This window comes from Eschrichtius robustus, chromosome 15 (genome assembly GCF_028021215.1).
Source record: "Eschrichtius robustus isolate mEscRob2 chromosome 15, mEscRob2.pri, whole genome shotgun sequence".
Classification (NCBI taxonomy): Eukaryota; Metazoa; Chordata; class Mammalia; order Artiodactyla; family Eschrichtiidae; genus Eschrichtius; species Eschrichtius robustus.
In genome coordinates, this window is record NC_090838.1 from 38,008,905 (window position 1) to 38,031,145 (window position 22,241).

At 38.3% G+C, this 22,241-nt stretch overlaps 1 protein-coding gene across 2 annotated transcripts in view; it reads right to left on the bottom strand.

Moving 5' to 3' along the window:
* The window catches only part of SRBD1 (S1 RNA binding domain 1), a 231,931-nt gene that overhangs the window by 200,512 nt on the left and 9,178 nt on the right, over positions 1-22,241 (bottom strand). For both annotated transcript variants that reach the window (XM_068565019.1, XM_068565020.1), the window contains exons 4-7: positions 18,215-18,601; positions 9,557-9,723; positions 6,720-6,837; positions 2,979-3,117 (exon numbers count right to left, since the gene is read on the bottom strand). In XM_068565019.1, coding sequence (XP_068421120.1) covers positions 2,979-3,117; positions 6,720-6,837; positions 9,557-9,723; positions 18,215-18,601 — 811 coding nt within the window. The remainder of the gene's footprint in view (positions 1-2,978; positions 3,118-6,719; positions 6,838-9,556; positions 9,724-18,214; positions 18,602-22,241) is intronic.

Sequence of the window (22,241 nt, forward strand, 5' to 3'; positions counted from 1 at the left end):
TGACCTAAATGGGAAAGAAATCCAAAAAAGAGGGGATATATGTATACATGTAGCTGATTCACTTTGCTGTACAGTGGAAACTAACACAACATTGTAAAGCAACTATACTCCAATAAAAATTAAAAAAACAAACAAAAAGACAGAAAAGTATCATAGTAGTGACTAGCTTCCCTCAGCAACAAAATCAAGTCTCCAAAAACAATAATACAGGACCTTAACATACCATGTAACCTAGTGGTGAAAAATGCAGCTCTGGAGCCAGCTGCCTGGTCTAATCCTGGCTCCACCATCTACTAAATGCATGACCCTGGGCAAGTTACTTGTTCTCTCTGTGCCTCAGTTTCCTATAAAAATGGAATAATAATAGTATCTACCTCATGAAGTATTTACAAAGATTAAGCATTATAGGATTAAGCATTATAGGTTATAGGAAATATATATTAATAGAGTCATATCTCAAGGTATACTATTTCATTCCAGTTACAAAAATTCTCTTTTGCAAATAATTTTATTAATATCCCTATTTTGGCTTGTGAGGCATTTATTCACATTTTCAATGACCTATTTGAATTTCTCAAACCTCAAATGAGCACAAAACAAGAGCCATTATGTGGTTGTTCATCTTCACAGCTGAATTGTCTACCAATGGTACATTAAGTTCTCTCCAAGTGCTTTCAGTTTGCTAATTTACAGCAGTGTGTCTTGTACATTATGGCCCCTGCAATACCAGCTTATACACTGAGAGAGATCATTTGCAATGCATTATTTATTTCTTTTGTCTTTATTGTTCTATTTCCATTAAAGCTTCTTTTTTTTTCTTCCATTAAAACTTGAATTACACAAGCACTGAGTATCATAAATATGTTTTTCTGAGGGTATGGTTTTAGTGAGTAACAAGTACAGAAGACAAAGAGGACAGGAGGACAGACTTACAGAGTAATTAATGAAGAGAAAATGCCTTGTTGGCTTGTGTTATGATAACTGATCTTAACTAATGATGTAACTGCATTTATTTCAAAGAAATTTAAAGAAAGAAATTTGGCCACTGAAATTAATAGGAATCCTGTTTACATTTTAAGAGCGTTTCCCTATGAGGGAATTTTCAGGAACAAATTACCTTTGAGGTGGAAGACTGTATATGTAAAGACTTAGAACAGCTGTGGTGCATAGTAAGCAGTCAGTAGGTGTCTGCTCTTGTGTTAGCTTTCTCACTAGATCAGTCTTTATCCTAGAAAACCACTCACTATGCATTCATTTCAGGAGTCCAAAAGTACCTCACAGCATCATTACCCGAAGTTTAATGAGAATACCAGGGTGAGAAGTCAGTAGTAAAGATGGAACCTACAATGAGACCAATTAATGAGAGAGACTAGAAAGAGGAAATTATAGATTTTGCAATTATAACAATGGGCTTTTGTAAAGCCCACATCATTCAGGGGAATACAATTTGTAAACCTTATGTTATCAAACCTACTTAGTAGGAACTCAGTATGTGTGTGAACTAAGGAAAACTTTGTACCAGAGGAGGTGAAGAGTGGAAGGAAAGAAAATAGACCAGAAGAGAAAAATAAAAACTGACCATAAATCATTATGCATCTAACATTCTGAAAGCTCCAATGTTTGATTCTATTGATAATAAAACATACCATCACTGGGCACAGACAGTTCCCACTGTGGCTAACCTTAATGCTTGGCTATATGGTCTCAGTAAATATTAAAATATTAAAGTTGCAACCATTTGAAAATATAACGAAAAAAATAAAACAAACTTGAATTTTACTCATTTCAACCCATCTCTAAATTCAAATATTTACCAATTTGCTTTTTCTTTTCATTATTGCCCTTTTCAATATAGATATTAGGATGTGTGTATTTGTGTATGAGCAGATATTCATATTTTCACAGACACATACTTAATTTTTTTTAATTGCAAATTCACATTTGCCAGATTATATAAAATGAACACAGGTTTTGGTATGCTGATTCTCTACAGTTTAGTACATCCTGTAAATTTTGTTGTCAGAGACTGCCCCCTACAGACACTCTCCCAGCCTAAAGGAAGGAAGGCTAAAAGGAACTAGAATGAGAGTAGTAATCACCAGAGCATCAATCTCCCCTTTCAATCCTAGCAGAGCACTCCCTGGAAAAAGCCACTCTTACTCAAAAAGCTCTCACTCCAAGGCTCATTTTGACAATAAAACCAATATACCCTAACACGTATCAGTTGACACTTTCCTTGGGTTCTTCTTAGAAATATCTCTCCCTTACCCCCTTCCTCTCTCATTCTCTCCTGTGCACGCACATACACAAAGTGAAAGGAAGATACACTTAAGAAAAAGACAAACACTTTACTCGTGGAGAGTAGAAGTGTGGAAGTAGGACTTCACTTTACAATCCATATCTGTCCGAATTGTTGAAGTTCTTTTTAAAAAGTAGATATGATTTTTATAATTAAATAAGTTTTTAGAAATAGAATAAAAATTTTAAAAGACAATACAGGAGGATCTTTATAACCTTGGATATAAAGGAAATTCTTTAAAAAGAAAAAGAAGCAATTATCTAAAAAGAAAAGATTAACAAAATTGAAAAGATTAACTATGATAAAACTAAGACCTTCTATTTACCAAAAGACAGCATAAAGAAAGTGAAAAGAGAAGTTACAAGCTGGGAGAAAAGATCTGTAGCACATGTAACTGAGCAAGAATATCTAAAAAATTCTTATAAATTAATAAGAAAAAGTGAAACAACACAATAGAAAAATGAGCAGAAGAGTAGAACAGGCACTTCATCAAAAGAGGAAAGCTGAATGGCTAAGCAGGAGGTATACTGGGATTTGTTTTATTAGAATTATTTACTCTTTATATGCTGTAATATTCTTTTGTATCATCATTACTTAATGAAACAATTTTTTAACCTAAGTTTTCAAATTAAAAAAGGAAAGACACAGAAACGACCTCTTTATTAAGTAAAGCTGGTACCTTTAACATTGGGCCTAATGTAAGAGAGCAGATTGAGGTCCCCTGGATTTTCAAGCAGTGTCCTGGCTGCTCCTTCTAATCCCAGCTGCTTTGCTCTCTGGGCTTTGGTGCCCTTGCTCCCAGTTTTATATGGTGCTGACTAGGGAAAAAAGTCAGAAAACATACCAAATTATTCAGTTTTAAAAAGCAAAAGTTAAAATTAGGACACAAAATTAGAGGACATGTGAGAATGCTAAAGACATCCTCTTCTGAATCCTTTCCTCTTCCTTCAAAGATTAATGTTAGGGGCTTCCCTGGTGGCGCAGTGGTTGAGAATCTGCCTGCCAATGCAGGGGACACGGGTTCGAGCCCTGGTCTGGGAAGATCCCACATGCCACGTAGCAGCTGGGCCTGTGAGCCACAATTACTGAGCCTGCGCGTCTGGAGCCTGTGCTCCGCAACAAGAGAGGCCGCGATAGTGAGAGGCCCGCGCACTGCGATGAAGAGTGGTCCCCAGTTGCCACAACTAGAGAAAGCCCTCGCACAGAAACGAAGACCCAACACAGCCATAAATAAATAAATAAATAAATATTAAAAAAAAAAAAAAAAGATTAATGCTAACAGAGAATACAAGTTGTATGAAAACAGTTGTTCCTTATCAGACTCTCTACTTTTCTACACACTTACAGTTAGCTATCTGCTTGGATTCACTCATCCCACAAACTCAGTGCTTGGACTGCCAGGACTGCAAGTCCTCAACTCAAGCAAGCTCCTCTAAAAGATGTCCTCACACAATGCTTCTACTTCTTAGTCCACGTTCACTCCTCAACCCACTGCCCCCTGGCTTCTCTTTCCACACACCTTGCTGAAAGTGGTATCACAAAGATCCACAATGATCCCCTAATTACCAAATATACATTTTTCAGTCCTTATCTTGTTAAAACTCCCTGCTATATTTAATTACTTAACCATTGATCATTACCTCCTTCTATGACTCTCTTCCTTAATCTTTTATGGGTATCATCATCTCCTGATTCTCTTCATACTTCTCTGACTATTCTTTCCATGTCTCCTCCTTAGGCTGTCCCTTCCTCCACCCATGCTTCAAAGGTTAGTGTTCCTGGGCTTCCCTGGTGGCACAGTGGTTGAGAATCTGCCTGCCAATGCAGGGGACACGGGTTCGAGCCCTGGTCTGGGAAGATCCCACATGCCGCGGAGCAACTAAGCCCGTGCACCACAACTACTGAGGCTGCGCGTCTGGAGCCTGTGCTCCGCAACAAGAGAGGCCGCGACAGTGAAAGGCCTGCGCACCGCGATGAAGAGTGGCCCCCGCTCACCGCAACTAGAGAAAGCCCTCGCACAGAAACGAAGACCCAACACAGCCAAAAATAAATAAATAAATTTAAAAAAAAAAAAAAGTTAGTGTTCCTCAATGGTCTATCCTGACCTGCTTACCCCATGATCTCTCCTTGAGTGAAATCTTCCATTTTCATGGTTCCAAATACCAATTACATGCTGCAGACACATCTATGTCTACAGCTCAGCACACTCTCCCGTAAGCTTACGCTTCTGTTACCTACTCTCATTTTTCCCCACTCGACTGGAAATTCCTTGAAGACAAGGACTATGTATTAGTCATCTTTGTATTGGGTTGGCCAAAAAGGGCCTTCGGTTTTTAAGTAAAAATAAAAGACATTTTTCATTTCACCAAGAACTTTATTGAACAACGTATTCACCCTTTTGTTCTACCTTCTGCCATTTTTCAGGCAACTTCATAATTCTGTCTTCCCAAAACTTTTTATCTTTTTGAGTAAAGAACTGTTCCCAGGTGCCTTTTACAGTCTTCCAGGGAATTGAAATTTTTTCCGTTAAGAGAATTTTGTGAAGACCGAAATAAATGGAAATCCGAAGGTGCCATGTCTGGCGAATATGGCGGATGAATCAGAACTTCCCAGCCAAACTGTAACAGTTTTTGCCTGGTCATCAAAGAAACATGCGGTCTTGCACTGTCCTGATGAAAGATTATGCGTTGTCTGTTGACTAATTCCAGACGCTTTTCGTCGAGTGCTGCTTTCAGTTGGTCTAATTGGGAGCATTACTTGTTGGAATTAATCATTTGATTTTCCAGAAGGAGCTCATAATAGAGGACTCTCTTCCAATCCCACCATATATACATCACCTGCTTTGGATGAAGACCAACCTTTGGTGTGGTTGGTGGTGGTTCATTTCACTTGTCCCACGATCTCTTCCGTTCCACATTGTTGTACAGTATCCACTTTTCATTGCCTGTCACAATTTGTTTTAAAAACAGAACGTTTTGGGCTTCCCTGGTGGCGCAGTGGTTGAGAATCTGCCTGCCAATGCAGGGCACACGGGTTCGAGTCCTGGTCTGGGAAGATCCCACATGCCGCGGAGCGACTAGGCCCATGAGCCACAACTACTGAGCCTGCGCGTCTGGAGCCTGTGCTCCGCAACAAGAGAGGCCGCGATAGTGAGAGGCCCGCGCACCGCGATGAAGAGTGGCCCCTGCTTGCCGCAACTGGAGAAAGCCCTCGCATGGAGACGAGGACCCAACAGAGCCATAAATTTAAAAAAAATAAAATAAAAAAATTAAAAAAAAAAAAAAGTTTAAAAACATAACGTTTTCATTACGTTTAAGTAGAGAATCGCATGTGGAAGTGCGGTCAAAAAGGTTTTTTTTGCTTAACTTACGTGGAACCCAAACATCAAAGCAATTAACATAGCCAAAGTGGTGCAAATGATTTTCAACGCTTGATTTGGATATTTTGAGTATGTCGGCTATCTCCCACATGGTATAATGTTGACTGTTCTCAATGAATGCCTCGATTTGATTGCTATCAACTTCAACTGGTCTACCCGACTGTGGAGCATTGTCCAGCGAGAAATTTCTAGCACAAAACTTCGCAAACCACTTTTTTTTTAAATTATTTATTTATTTATTTACTTACTTATGGCTGTGTTGGGTCTTCGTTTCTGTGCGAGGGCTTTCTCCAGTTGTGGCAAGCGGGGGCCACTCTTCAACGCGGTGTGCGGGCCTCTCACTATCGCGGCCTCTCTTGTTGCGGAGCACAGGCTCCAGACGCGCAGGCTCAGTAATTGTGGCTCACGGGCCTAGTTGGTCCGTGGCATGTGGGATCTTCCCAGACCAGGGCTCGAACCCGTGGCCCCTGCATTGGCAGGCAGATTCTCAACCACTGCGCCACCAGGGAAGCCCCGCAAACCACTTTTGACACGTTTGATCAGTCACAGCACCTTCTCCATATGCTGCACAAATCTTTTCCTGCACGAATCTTTTTTTGCATTTCAGTTGCATTTTTACCTTTCTTGAAATAATAAAGCATAATATGTTGAAAATGCTGTTTTCCTTCCATCTTTAATATTAAAATGGCTACACAAAAATTCACCAATTGTGATAAGTCCTTTTTTTAAATGCACACTGATATGACAGATGTCACATACAATCTAACAAAATTGTTCTGAATGAAGTTAAAGACAACTAAGTGCTACTAGAGCCATCTTATGGGAAAAACCGATCGAACCTTTCGGCCAACCCAATAAATCCAAGTGCCTATCACAAAAAAGCGCTTAATAGATATTTACTGAATAAAGAATATTTTGTTGAATTAAATAATGATGGTGGCTGATGACTTTAGCTTTTTATTTCCAGCTCTTTAACTATAAGACCCAAATCATAATATACTCAGGTAAGTATTACATTAAAAGATAAAAAGGATTCCTTACCACGTGTTCTAGTTCTTCAAAAGTTTTACAGTTCAGCAAGGCTTTTAACAAGCACTCAGACATCTTCCCCTCCTTCTTAATTTTTTGGATTGTGTTATAAGCCTTCTTTGCAACAGCCCTGGAAATAGAAACTTTTATAATATACAAGACCTATATGTTAAAACTTTCTTTTTGAAGCTATATCAAACTTACAGAAAAGTTGTAGGTGAGGTAAAAAGAACTTTTTTCCCCCTCTGAACCATTTGAGAATAAGTTACCATCATCCCCAAGTACTTTAGTATGTATTTTCTATAAACAAGAATCTTCTCCTATAACCATCAAAAGCAGGTAATTAAAATTGATATTAATATTGATATAATATTGATATATTCTAACCCTCAGATCTCATTTAAGTTTCACCAATTGTTCCTACACATGTCCTTGATAGTGAATTCAGCTAAGAATGGGTTTTATGTAATTGCCATGTGTCTACAGTCTCTTTCAAGCTGAAACAGTATTTCAGTCTCTCCTCAATTTTCAAAACCTTGATACTTTAGAATGTATTATTATTACAGCCTTTCATCCTATTTCGTTACCTGTTACTATTTATAATTTCTGCCTAATAATGGTATTGCTAAAATGATGGGCAAAAGTTAGAGAGATGATAATATAAATTACTAAAAGTGATTGATGGAAAAGAAAACTCAATCTACTTATGAAAAAAAAGAAAGGCAGAAGATTATAAGATAATGAGGAAGAATATGCAGTCCTTAGATCACACCTCTGTGTCTTCCACATTCCTGGTAGCACAAGACTGTTTTCAGAGGCTGAAGCCTACCAGGGTCATTTTGACAAAAGGCCAATGACCTACTGGCTTGCATATAAGGGAGAGGAAAGGCATCTTTAGAGAAAATACAGGAAGTTTCTTACTATCCATAATCATAATCATTTTTTAATTCACTTTTTTAAGTGACCCTCAGTAAGAAATATATTTTACCTTGCAACCCAGTATATACACATATATAATTTCATATTTAATAAACAGTTATATAAACATATGATAGTTTCATGAAACAATATTTACCTTTACCACAGAAGCTGCACTCATATTTTCTATTCTCTATTTCATTTTTGTTAAAGTGGTAATGACCTACTAAATTAGTTTCACTACTCATTTATGAGTAGCAATTAACAGGGTGAAAACCAATGCTCTAGTTATAGAAAAAGCTGAGCTCAAGAAAAATAGAGACCATACCTCATTACCAAAAAGAAATCTCTGTACGATATAAAAAGATCTTCTAAGTCCTAGTCAATGCCACCACTTACTTGGAGAAATAGTCCTCTACTAATATTTAATGTATTCCTCTATTAATAGATACCCAGAGAATGAACTCTGTTGCAGCTAAAGTGTGTTTTTAGAGAAAAAGAAAATAATAATATTAATCTTGACATAAAGCTCCTATTTGTCCCCAACCCAATCAAAAATTGGTAGAATACCTTTAATTTTTTTAAGTAAACTATTCTTGCTTGTTTGTGACACTTTCCCCAATTTCAGATCCCAAAACCCTTAAGATTTTCTTCATTACTTTGCCTTCAACCAAACAGAAAGCTTACTTCTGAATTTGCAAATTGCTGGACTTCCAAGATGTGGCCTGCAGATGATTTTGTTTGACCTCAAAGTTTTTTTACATAAAAATTCAGATTATCAGTTTTTCAAATATAGGAAGATACAGCAATCTGGGTAGAGAACCCCACATGTTATAATCTGATGGAGATGAGTAGCAGCTGCCCCTCTTAGACAGGACTTGTGATCTCCAGTTTGCGTCCCTTTGTGCTTGATTATACTAGCCTGGCCCTGGGTGATCTGAATCTGAAACCACTTGAATAACTAGTCATTTATATTTCTGGGTTGGCTAATTGATTTTGCCTCTTGATGAAATATAACTTTCCACATATTAGCATTTAAATCTTCCTGGCACTAAAAGAAATTCAACAAAAGGGGTAGAAATGTTAATGAGAGGCAAGTTCCTCCAAAATCAAAGAGGCTTATTAGGCTTGTTCTAAAAATAACCCTTAGCGCTTTTAGAATGGCTTGATGGTAAGATTATATCCAATTTAAATCATATCCTTGTTGAAGAACACACATAGCAACAACACAGCACTTGGCATGTAGGAGACATGCAATAAATAAATGAATGGTAAAGACTGTTTTAATAAACTCTACTGATACAGTTAGTTTTATAGTCTTTATATGCTTATTTCTGAGTTATTACAATAAATCCAGAGGAATAATTTTTTTAAAGAGTGCTTTCCATTCTACAACCATACAAAACTCACAATCCGCTAACATTAAATTACCATGCCCTATAAAAGACTAGAAAAAGGAAATATACATATTTCCTACCAAACTCTATGCAGCCAAAGAACTCTCCATTTAGGGACTTCACAGTATTAAGAGGACAGTTTTATGTAAGCTATTGAAGATTTAGACTAAAATGTATTTTTCTGAGTTACCTGCTGGTAGTTCTAATTTTGCCATTATGCAAAATCATTTCTGTGAGAGAAGATGACATTCAAACTCATAGGCACAGACTCTTAATGCAAACCACCTTTTGCAGATACATGCCCAAGCTATGCATGAACACACCAGCAGAGGGACTCTGCACACCCCTAAATAAGTAAACTGGAGCTGGCTTCCTCTGTCAGAAGGGGACTATATCCAGATTACAATAAATCAAGAAAACAAAATATTGGAACTGTCGAAATATACTATCACTCACTTCCTCACTGTTTCGCCTCATTGGCTCACACACTCTCTTTCCCCTTACACAAAGCTCATCCCTTCCCAGGTTTCTTACCGTAGCTCCTCTAGAGTTTGTTGAACTTCTCTCAAGGAATCAGCATCAAGGTTATTAATAAGCTCTTTTCGATAACGTATAATGAAGGGAATTGTGTTATCATCATTAAAGAGACGAATAATGTTGGCACAAACCCAAAGTTCAATATCAGTTCTCTCAGATAAAACCTGTAAATTAATATTTAGTGATTTAAAACTCTGAAAATTAAACATCTGTATTATAACATATGGTTTAAAATACAGCAATTAAATAATGTTCTCCAGCCACTTAGAAACAAACTGCTGTGGTTTTAAAAAAAGAAGAAAAGGAAATTGTATGAAATATATATATATATATTGACAATCATAGAATAGTCATTTCACTCATTCAATAAAATCCAATCGAAACCACTCTGCATTACCCGAATTCTACAGGGCTCAAATGAGATATGCATTTTTCATCTCTCAGATTGGCACCAAAGATCAAGGAGATGGTAACTCACTGTGCTGGCATAAGTGATGGGAAAAGGCACTTTCAGCTACTGCTAGTGAGAAAGTACAATGGTAAAACCTCTGGAGGAAGAACAGTTTGGCAATATCTATCAAAATTTACAATGCATAAACTCTATGACTCACCAATTACACTTCTGGAAATTTGTTCTGATATATTCATACCTCTGGAAAATGATATTATTTACAGTGATATTTTTTGAAGAGTTTTTTCCAGTATAGTAGAAGTCAACAAAAAACAGTCTACAATGGGGAATTGGTAAATAAATTATGATATGCCCGTGGAGCAGAATACCACTCAACTTACTCTTATATGAACGGATATGGAATGAATTACAAAAACTTGGAACATGGCTTATTTTGGGGAAAGGTAACTGGATGGCTTAGAGCTAGGGCAGGAAGATCCTTCTATGTCTTTGGAATTTTGTATCATTCCCATATACTACATATCCAAAATAATTATTTTTTAAAAAACAAGTCTACAGGTTTCAGCAAAAATGTACATGTAAGCAGAAAAGTTTAGAGAAGTCAGCCTGGAGAAGAGAAAGAATAAAATGCAATTTCAGTAACTGTTCTCAAAACCTAAGCCGATTTTTTTAAAGTAAAGCATGAAAGGCATAAGCTTTATTATTATTTCAATCTTGATGCTCAAGACATGCCAAAAATATAAGAAAAAATTCAAAAATTATTAAAGCATTAACATGGTCAACTGCTTAACAAAATCAAGTCAATATATAAAATAGACTGAGTTTCAAAACTACAGATGAAATAAATGGCTGAGCTCCAGAGACTACTGAGGATACCCTCATTCCTCTGTGCACTGTATATCCTAAGGCCTACACCGTATCACCCATTCTGAGAATGCCAGCTTTACGTCTCCAGCCCTAGCTCTCTTCTGCATGAGCTCTGGACTCATTTAGCCAGCTACCTGACCTACCTCTTGAAATCCTATTAGGTATCTCAAACTTTGCATTCGCAAAAGTGATTTCCCTCTCAAACTTCTTCCTCTTCCAGTTTTCCCCTTATTATGTCCATTCAAATACCAGTTTAGGCCTGAAAACTAAGAGTCTTCAACTCTTTTGACTCCTTTAACTCTTAAATCTACTCTATCATAAGAACCAATCAACTCTAGTGGCAAAGTATTTCTTTAGTCTATTACTGCTCTTCATTTCTGCCCTATAGCCCAGTCTAGTTCAAGCCAGGATTACTGCAACTGCCTTTTACTATTCTTCTCGCATCCATAGCAATCTCATCTATGTCAATTTCCATAAAACAACAAGAATTATCTTTCCAAAGTCTATATTGGATCATGTCACCTGACTAGTCAAAACCTTTCAATGATTTCCCATAGCATTTAGAATCCAAAGTCCTTACCATGACCCAAAAAACATGGGCCTCCCTCTCCAGCCTCATCTTATCCAGTCTTCCCCTCATTAGAAGCCAGCCCCAATGGGCTGCTCCTAGAACAATGTTCACTTCCTAGAACAATGTTCACTTCCTAGAACAAGCTCAGTTGCTTCCCTCTTCAGAGGCCTTCATGAGGCTACTCCATCATACAGAAATGCTCCTCTTGCTTGATATCATCCCTGACCCCTACAAAATCATGTTCATTAGTATTTTCTCTCTCAAACCTGTACCTCTTCCTGTTTCCTATTCCAGTTAACATTATCTCCTACCACAGAAACCTTCGGGGATATTGTGGTTATCTCCCCCAACAATACCTCCCCATTATGTAGCAGCTTTGTGGCTGAAGAACACTTGACCTCAACTCCACCTCCACAGCATTTTGTTCAGTAACCAGTTGTTTTAGAATTACAACAGCCAGAGTTTGGACAGAGAGATGAGTCCAGTGAGCAGGAAGCTCAAGATCTGGCTTAGAACTCTGGACCCAGGTACAATTTCTTCCTCGGGAGAAATATGGTTTATACAAGTAGAATCTTGAAGTTGGATGGCAGTGCTAAGAGAATTGTGGAGAGACTGTTGCAGTGCACTTAGGTAACTCTCCTGTTACCTAAGTCAATAAATCTCCTTTATTGCTTAAGCTAGTTCAAGATAGGTTTTCTCTTATTGCAACCAAAAGTATTCTAATCAATGTCCTCAGTTTCACTGTGTGTTCTCTATCTCGCTCTTCTAATCTGTCACCAAGGAAGCAAACTGAACTTCTAAAATGTCTGTTCTTTCCCCTCAAGCTCCCTTTCTATTATCTTCTTTTATCTAAACCACAGGGCATTTTTTTTGTTCTCTATGCATTCCACCCAACCTTTCTGCATTACTACTGATTATACTTCTAAGACACATTTATAATAAGTCCCTTATTTTTTTCCTCTTTTTCTTCTTTTGAACATAAGCTTCAATGACTCTTTCCTAACTACTAGTAAAAGTCCAACCATTGTAGCATAGTTTTAAAATCCTTTCCCAAGCTTGCTCCCAAATTTCACTGTCCTCACAGAATAAACAATCTAGAACGGAAGATAAAACATTAATATAAATAAGTACAAATAAAACAGAATATGCCAGGGAATAAGTGGTATAACGTTTTCAGAGAAGAGAACGATCTCCCTGGTGTAATCAAGGAAGGCTTGCTGCAGGGGCAGCATTTCAGCCGGCCCTTGAAAGGCCAGATTCTGAAAGACGGACATAAGACACGAAAATGACAAAAATGGTCATTATTTTGGAACTGAGTGATTGTTAGAACCCATGGGCTCCCACTATCCTAAACTAGTTCAGTGATTGTTAACTAAAAGGGGCCCAAGACAGCTAATACTCCAGACCCGCATCTGAAGTGTACCAGGTCCTGACAAATCCAGAAGCATCATATGTGTTAAGACAGTGTATACTGCTGCTTATGAAAATTTGCTTCTTGAAATTAAGGATAATAAAACTACATACAAGCAGTCACAACTTTGGGGCCTCCAAATCATCCAATTTCTTCTGTCTTAATTTAGTCAAACATTTATTTTAGCTCATATTATATGCCAATAACCATACCAAGCCAGTAATAAACAAAATGTAAAAAACCAAGTCCCTCTTGCCAAGAAGCTTATAACCTAGAAAGAAGAAAGACAGTCAAGTAGACAGTTAAAATACAGTGTGATCTGTACTCTGACAGAAGCATATACAGGCTCTTTGAGAGCACGTGGGAGGAAGAAACATCTACCTCTGCAGAAATGGAAAAGCAACAAGGGAATGAAAGTATCTCAGGCAGCCAAATGAGGGCAGGAACTCTAGGAAGAGAGAAGAACATATCAAAAGCCACTGATGAGGAACCACTGCACATTTTTAAAAATTTCTATGTTCAGTAATGCTAAAATGTACAAGGCATATTGAGATGAGTGAGAAATGGAAAAGTGGATGGAGCTAGATGGTGAATTCTAAAAAAAGTTGGAACTTTATCCTGTACTTAATATCAAGCCACTCAATGACTGATCTGCTCGTTACTTGATTTCAGCTGTTGAGTCAACTCCCCCTGTAAACTCCCTTGACATTTTATGAGTCAGTGAGATTTGGGGACTAGAGCAGTGGTTCAAAACATGTGGTTCCCAAACCAGCAGCATAAGCATAATCAGGAAACTTATTAGAAATGTAACTTCTTGAGCCCCACCCGAGATCAACTGAATCAGAACCTCTGGGGTGGGGCCCAGCATCTGTGTTTTAGACAGATGAGGCAAACGCCAAAGAAACAGCTAAGCGTTAAAAGTAGAGATCAAACCTTAGGGATGGGCAGGGAACTACTAAAATTTTTACTTTTAAACTACTACTTATTTCAATTATTACACTTACTACTTTAATAATTTTTATAGTTAACTGGTGAATAGGAATGAGGGTAAAGTAAAAAGGAAGGCAGTCTCGATATTTTTTTCACCTCTAAGACTTAAATAGACAGACACTTTTTGTGACTGTTGTTGTTTTAAGCTAATACCTGTATAGGGCTTATTATGTTCTACACACTTTTACATATTCAATAGTAACTCATTTTACAGATACAAAAACTGAGACCCAAAGAAGTTAAGTAAATTGCCCAAAGTCCCACAAGCTATATTTCCTTTTCAGAAATTTGATTTGTGTGCAAAGCAAGATGATTTTCTTCAGGCAAAAGTATCAATACAAATTAATCAATCGCCTTACTTTTCGTCCTGAATCCAACTGCGATGAGACATGGTGCCTTCATACTGTCCTCTACTGTCTAAAACCTCCAACAAAATGGCCTTCTCCGCAAGTGGCCTGAGAATTTCCTGCTTCAAAATCTATATTCCCATTTCCTCAGTTATAAAAGAAAACTGCTGGGTATCAACAGCTAAACTATTGCCTTAATCATCCAGGCAGCATTTTAAAAGAACTAGCATCTAAATTAAATGACACTCAAATGAGTAGATTGAGAGAGAATTTTTTATCCAAAATCAAACCAGCAACTGGACACCTCCCTTCTAAAACAGTTTTGATTACTGCTGCTCTCTTTACCCTTACCTATTCATTTTATTATATCACTTATTTTACCACACACATAAGTTTCCTTAAAGACTGCAAAAGGAAAAACTATGCTGTTAGAAGTCAGAAGAGTGGTTTTAGGCAAGGGGATGGAGGATTGATAAAGGGTATGAAGGGATTGTAGGGTGCTGGTAATGTTCTGTTTCTTGATCTGAAAGCTTGTTACATGGTTACAATTTTGAACATTCATGAGTTGCATATTTAAGTACAATTTTATATATATATGCATATATGTATACATATATATATTTCAGAAAGTTTTTTTTAAGCCCATAATAAATACCACGAGCTAAGTTATAAAAATAAAAAAGGGCCAATACAATTTCTTTTACTTAATCCCTCCTGGAACACACAGGTTGACCTAACGGATGGCGCATGCTTATGCGTAGAAGTGCAGTGAGAAAAGCCAACTCAGAGACACCCGCCTCCTTCCTGTCCCTCTTCTTTCCCCTATACTCTCATCCCATGTTCTTCTTCACCTATATAATCCCACATCATCTTCTTGCAAGAATGGGGAAAATGGCTAATAAAGGGGATTTGCTTGCTTTTCCTCCCTAATTTAGCAAACATTACTAAGATATTCTATATGGCTGCTCCACGCCCACCCCCCTCAAAGTAAAGACATGACGTAACAACAATCACCACTTGGGAGCATTTAATTTTCTCAAAAACTGCTTGCAGCTAGTCACCTCTTCAAATTCTTACAAAGGTTATGGTACTCACAATATATTTGTGTAATGATAAAATATACTTTAACACAAACTAGTTTCTAATGGCAACCACACATTTGTGGCTTGGGGGAAGGGCTGAAGTAGGTTGCTTCTCAAGGAGTCTGGTGATCGCCAAACCTGATTAGGAAATAGACACAAAGTGTGTTTATATGTAAAGTCTACAAATAAATTAAGTATTGACAATGTAGTTTTCCTTCCCCAAACAAGACAGTGATATTCCTGAAAAGGCTGTGGACTTTTCAGAAATGAGAAACACACCTTGAAGAGAAAAAACAGTTAGAGGATCAAAGTGTCATGGTGGGCAGGGTCCAAGGGGAACAGCACACAAAATGAAGGAAATATAAATGACATTTCCCTCATGTTCAATTAGTAATAAAAATTCCTATACAATTAATTTCCATTGACTATTTCTTACTAACTAGGAACTTGTTAGGACTTCCCCAAAGAACTTGGACATACATTTCATTTTGTGACAGATAAAATGCATACCACAGGCATTTCACTGACTCTGGTCCTCACTCAAATGTTCAAAGCCTTCCTGATTGTCTGACTTGGCATTGCTGACTCTCGCTCTTCTCAGCCCCTTTCCCCCTAACACCTGCCACTATTCTCAAACATGTTTGGAAGCAGGAATGCAGTGCTAAGATAGAATGATTCTCTCTCCTGCTTATAGAGAATAAAAAGTATAGGACAGGAAGTCCACATACACTAAAAGACTTGTCTGTAAAAGTAACTCAAGGTTAGACAAGGATGACTGTATCTGGTTAAATTTTTTAAAAACCCAAACATGTAAATCACACCTGAAGTTCCCCCGGCAATTTCCCTAAACCGATCTAGAAAATGCTGAGCATACTAGTTGTCCTCAGGGTGCTCAGCGAGGGCGGCAGCTGAGGCAACCACTTCTCCCAACTCACAAGCAAGGAGTGCCACATTCTGAGTACAGGCTTGTTTGAGCTGTCAAAAATCACTTTCAATAAGGAGGAGGAGAAAAAATGCTTGGAATTGAAAAGAAAGACAAGCACACCAATATTACCCAAATAATATGGCCAAAGGCCATAAAAATAGTTCTAGGACCTGAAAACTTGCTTCCATTTGATATTCAAACAACACAACCATGGACACTGCTGCTACCGATTTACAAATGAAGCTTTTACTCCTGGCTGCTCTTCTTCTGCCACTCACCCTCTGGCAGTTGGGAACCTGTTCTCTCCGTACACTTTTCCCTCCTCACAAGCTAAAACTAATGGTAAATGAATTGTGGAGCTGTCATCTTCCACCTTCAGTGAAGAAGCAGGGAAATCTGGTCTGTTGAGAGGAAATAACAACTCAGACAAACAGAGAAGGGGCAAAAATGGGTGATCATGAAACCCCTGAAAGAGAGAAAACTGAGAAAATGACTTCCTCAAGTCCTCAGTTTTCCAATTTTTGGTTCAAGGCCTTTAGGAGACTCGATCACACTTTGTCCCTTGCATCTTTGAAAGGGCCCTGGTCCTTGGTAATAAACTCTTTTCTTCCTAAGCTCATTAGAAGCAGGTTTCTATTACCTATAACTAAGAGACAGCTGGCAAAGGTAGGGTCATTTTCATCTCTTTCTCTGTTACACAGATTAGGAGATAGGGGTGTGAAGCAAAGTTTCATAGAATAAGTAGCCCTTGACTTCCTTTTGTAAAACTTATTTCCACAGTTCAAGAGATTTCCTGGGCTCTGAAACCTTCCTCTCTCCCTCCCTCCTGCTCAGGGTCAACTACTAAAGGTAGATCTATGTCAACAGCAGAAGTAAGCTTAAAAGTAAAGGAGAAGAGAAGGGAAGTGGGACAGGTCCACCTGTCCCTGTAGGTCTGGACTGGAACCAAGGAGTCTGCCTGTTAAGAAAGCCTTCCGTGTGAATCTGATTCAGGCTGCCATGAACCAACCTTTTAAAACAATTCTTTGTAGGCCTAAATGAAAAAAGAAAAAGAAGGCATAGAAAGGAGCCTAATTATACTGTTTCTCCAGGAAACTCTGAACTGTTCAGGAACAAGAATGAGAAGAAAGCTATGAGGCAACATTCTATTCCTTAATAAGTCAGAGAGAAGAAAATATCATAATTAAAATTACTGGTGATGTTCAACTAATAGGTAATAGAAAAGGCAGCATGGATAAAAAGAAGTTCCTCTGAAAAAAAGGTAACACACAGACAATCCCAGACTGAGAAGTAGTATTACCCAGCAGAGGCACCAAGCTCTAGAGCAGTAATTCACAGCAGAGGAAGGAGTACACATCAAATCACCATGGGACAGACAATAAGGAGGGAGGTTATCCCCATTTACACTGAGGGGCACTGCTATGATTAAGTTTGAACCGTTCCCAGAGTGTGTTGGGGCAGACAAAAGGTTGAGAATCTCTGTTTAAGAGTCACTCTTCAGGTCTTCTCTACCATCCCCAAAGCCAGCCAAAGAAACTGGGAGAAATCCAATTTCTCCTGTAGTAAGAAATATAATTATGGCAGCTCAAGTTAGAATTTGGATAAAATTTTCCTTTAAGAAATTACTAGGCCTTGTTCATAGTCTATTACAACATTACACTAAGAGTTAAACAGATGTACTAATGGTCAATGACTTAATCACTTGCACTGCTTTTATAGGCAATACAATCCAAGTGCAAAGCAAAAACTTAACAAAGAACTTAGGAGGGCCCAATCTGTTGATGCAATCTGTCTATATAGGACATGTTCACTAGAACACCATGGCGGAGATCTACCTTGCCTGAGATCACAGCTTTTAGCTAAAGAACTGATGACAGTAAGCAATAATACCAAACCACGTACCCAGGAAAGGAACCAGTGGGCAAAGCCTCCAGAGACCACTGGCAAAAGTGAAAAGAGAACTGAAAACTCCCAGCCCTTCCCTAGCCCCATCCCAGTCAAAAAGAAAGGGATCAAACAAATTGAAGTGACAGAAAGAGGCTGCACATACCTGTACTATGTCCCAGTTCATTTCCACCTCCTCCTTAATATTGTTGGCATTTGCTGGAAACCTGACAGGCTGCCCCTGAGGACACATTTCTGTCTTCACTTTCTTCAAAGGGGACTGACTGCATGTGAAGTCGTCTTCACTCTCCTCCTTCTTGCACCCACCTTCCCACGTGGCGCTTGTGGACGGTGTCTCTGTGCTGTTACTCCCGCTCTCTAAGCTGCTGGCTTTGTTGGTTTCTTCATCAGCTTTCAGCTTTTTGGTCCTCCGAGCTGAAGGTGACTGAGCTGAATTTTTCCGTTTCATCTTTGCTGTTTTCAGAGTCTGCACAGTCTCCAATTTATTTTTTCTGTCTTCCATATCAACATCAGCAATAGGCACAGAGCTATTCTATCAAATCATGAAGAGATCACACAAGAATTAGATAAAAACCAATGGCTCTGGAATATTATTCAGCAATGAAAAGGCACAAATTGTAGACATACACAATAATTTGGAAGAATCTCAAGGAAATTATGTTGACTGGAGGGAAAACGCCAATCTCAAAAAGTTACATACTATATGATTGTATTTATACAATATTCCTGAAAAAATTAGTGGTTACTGGGGGTCAGAGATGGGGGTGGAGGTTGGGAGGGAGGTGGGTATGACAATAAAAGGGCAATACTAGGGATCCTTGTGATAGGACTGTCCTGTGTGGTGGACACACAGACCTACACATATTGTAAAATTGCATAGAACTAAATATACACATATACATACACACATATAAATGAATACAAATAAAACTGGAGAAATCTAAATAAGATCAGTGGATTTTATCAATGTCAATATCCTGGCTGTGATATTTAACTATAGTTTTACATGATGTGACCACAGGGGGAAATGTGATAAAGGGTACATGATATCTCTGTATTATTTTTCACAACTGCAGGTGAAGGTTTAATTTTTTTAAATAAGTGGAGAATAGGTGTACACCTGGCAGAAAAACCAAGATTTAAAACTTGCAATCAAAAGTCAACACTTTGGAGGGAGAAGAGTAACACTCACAGGTTCATAGAACTCAACATGCTACACCTGCCACCAGTTTACACCAGAAAGAGAACAGAAAACATGGCAGGACAGCAGGGTAGTACCAGGCATTTTTCCTTAGTAAGAGGCTGCACAGCAGTACATGCAGGTGTCCAAGGGCTACTCTCTGCACCACCCACCCCTCCCCCCAGGTGACAACTCAGGTGTGAAGCAATGACATCTGGCACTCATTTTGAGACTAGAGTAGTAAATAAGATATAGACCCTGCCCCATGGAGTTCACAATTTCGCAAGCTAGCCTGTTTTTAGTTACCTAAGTGATGTAGATGGCACAAACTCAAACAAAAGAACTGCTCCCAAACTAAATTTCAGTCAGTATTGAATTTTCTATCCTATCAGATAATTTTCCATAATTACTGACTACTGAAAATACTGGGAACTATAATAAAGAGCACACCCCCTCCATCCTAATGCCCACCCATCACCACCTAACCTGGAAATGATATATAATACATTAAATAGCCCTCCAAGTATTACATTTTTAATTGGAACATAATAGATAAGAACAGAGGTATAAAAATAGAATGCCTCCTCAAGTCCATAAGAGTTGATAATAACCTGATCAAATTAATTGACATAGCTAAAGAATGTGTCAATCATACAGAGAGTTGTCAGCCCTAGAGGAACAGAAAAAGGAGAACTGTAGAAAGCAAATAGGAGCAGCATTCTAAGTAACATACAAAGAAGAGGAAAGGTTAGCAAACAGATTCTGAGTAATTTGCTCCCAATGGTTAAGACAGCCCTCCTGTGAGATGGATACATCAGACTACCTTAGATTCATGCAGTTAAAACATTCAGTTCTCATTGTGACAAGCACAGTACCTTGACCACAGAAGGCATTCAATAAACCCAAATGAATATTTCTCTAATTCTCCTATTCTGAGCCCATGCTCATCAAGTAAATTTCTGATTATTATTTAATTCCCTACTTACTTCAGCCTCCAACGAGAGACAGTGCTAGTCATAAGAATTTAACTCCTTGCGACGGTTATATCAAACTATTAATTATTAAACCAGCACTCTGGTTTTATACACCACTCTTATGAGCATGGCTGATGTAAAAACACCCACGAGAGAAATATTGGTTCCTGAAATGCTGACAAAATCATGTTCTTGACTTAGAAACCCAGTTCCATTACTATCTGTGATTCATGAGCAAGTCACTTAACGTCTCTCCCCTTGGCTTTCTGGTCTATAAAATCAGGATAATTACAGCACCTGCCTCAAGGGATTGTTGTGAAGATTAAGTAATATCACGCAAATGCAGTGCTGAACATGTCGCCTGGCTAACGGTAAGCAATCAAAAATCTGCTGTTACCACCAACATTACCATGACTACCACACCCAGACTACCTCTCAGGAGAGCGAAAAGGAAGTAGATGAAGAAATAAAGAAAAAGTAAAATGACTAAAGGTGGGGGGTTTAAAGTAAGAGGAAAAAAAGAAAAGCCAGCAGTCAAAAATTAGACACTTAAAGGTATCTTCTCTGGAGTCTTCAGGCAAAATTTACCTAGGGTTTCTCAGTGTTGTTCACAGACCCCTGAGACCCTTTCAGGGGGTCTGCAAGGTCACAACTATTTTCATAATAATGCCAAGGCACTGTCTGACATTTCACTGATGGTGCAAGAGCAATGGTAGCAAAAAAACAAGGCAGTGGCACCAAGCTGTACTAGCAATCACTGTTCCCTTCACTGTCACACACTTGCAATAAAACAATGTCAGCTTCACTTAAGAATGAAGCAGTAAAAGTTTTTAATTTTTAAAATTTCAATCCTTGAAAGCACACTTTTTTCATAGTCTGTACTGAAATGTACATAAAGCACAAATGTACACATAAAGCACTTCTGCTGCAGGCCAATGCATACTGACGTGCAGTGGTTGTCTCACAGTAAATCAATTAGTGAACCAGTATTTTCCAAATGACCAACACATAATGTTACAAAATCATGGGGCTTCCCTGGTGGCGCAGTGGTTGAGAATCCGCCTGCCAATGCAGGGGACACGGGTTCGTGCCCCGGTCCGGGAGGATCCCACATGCCCACGGAGCAACTAGGCCCGTGAGCCACAACTACTGAGCCTGCGCGTCTGGAGCCTGTGCTCCGCGTCTGGAGCCTGTGCTCCGCAACGGGAGAGGCCGCTACAGTGAGAGGCCCGCGCACCGCAATGAAGAGTGGCCCCCGCTCGCCGTAACTGGAGAAAAGCCCTCGCACAGAAACGAAGACCCAACACAGCCAAAAATAAATAAATAAATAAATAAATAAATTTATTAAAAAAAAAAATCATGCACAGGTAAAAGAGCCATTCAAACAACACAGACCAATGGATTTTAATGTAATAGAATATAGTATGGTTACAGATTCCACAATGAAACCTTTTAAACTACCACCTACTGAGTTTTGGTATAGTATAAAATAATATCTACAATTATCTGAAAAGGCTATTAAAACACCATTCCCTTTTCCAAATACACATCTGTGTGGAGGCTGGGATTTCTTTTTTATTTCAAATATCTTCTAGTAAATCAGACATTAAAGACATTTGTAAAAATGTAAAACAACGTCATTCTCCTCATTAATTTTTTTGTTGTTTGGGGAAATATATACTTATTTTTCATTAAAACATGTTATTTGCATTAACATGTAATAGGATTATTATTAGTTTTAAATTGATGAATATTTTCTCATTTTTAATTTCTAATATGGTAAATATCTACAGATATAACCCACCTAAGCAAAAGTTCCTTGGGGTCCTCAGTAAGTTCTAAAAGTGTGAAGGAGTCCAAAAACCAAAAATTTTGAGAAAAGTGAATCCAAACATGTTTAGATCAAAACACAGATCAAAAACATATGGAAAGGGCTTCCCTGGTGGTGCAGTGGTTGAGAATCCACCTGCCAATGCAGGGGACACAGGTTCGAGCCCTGGTCTGGGAAGAGCCCACAT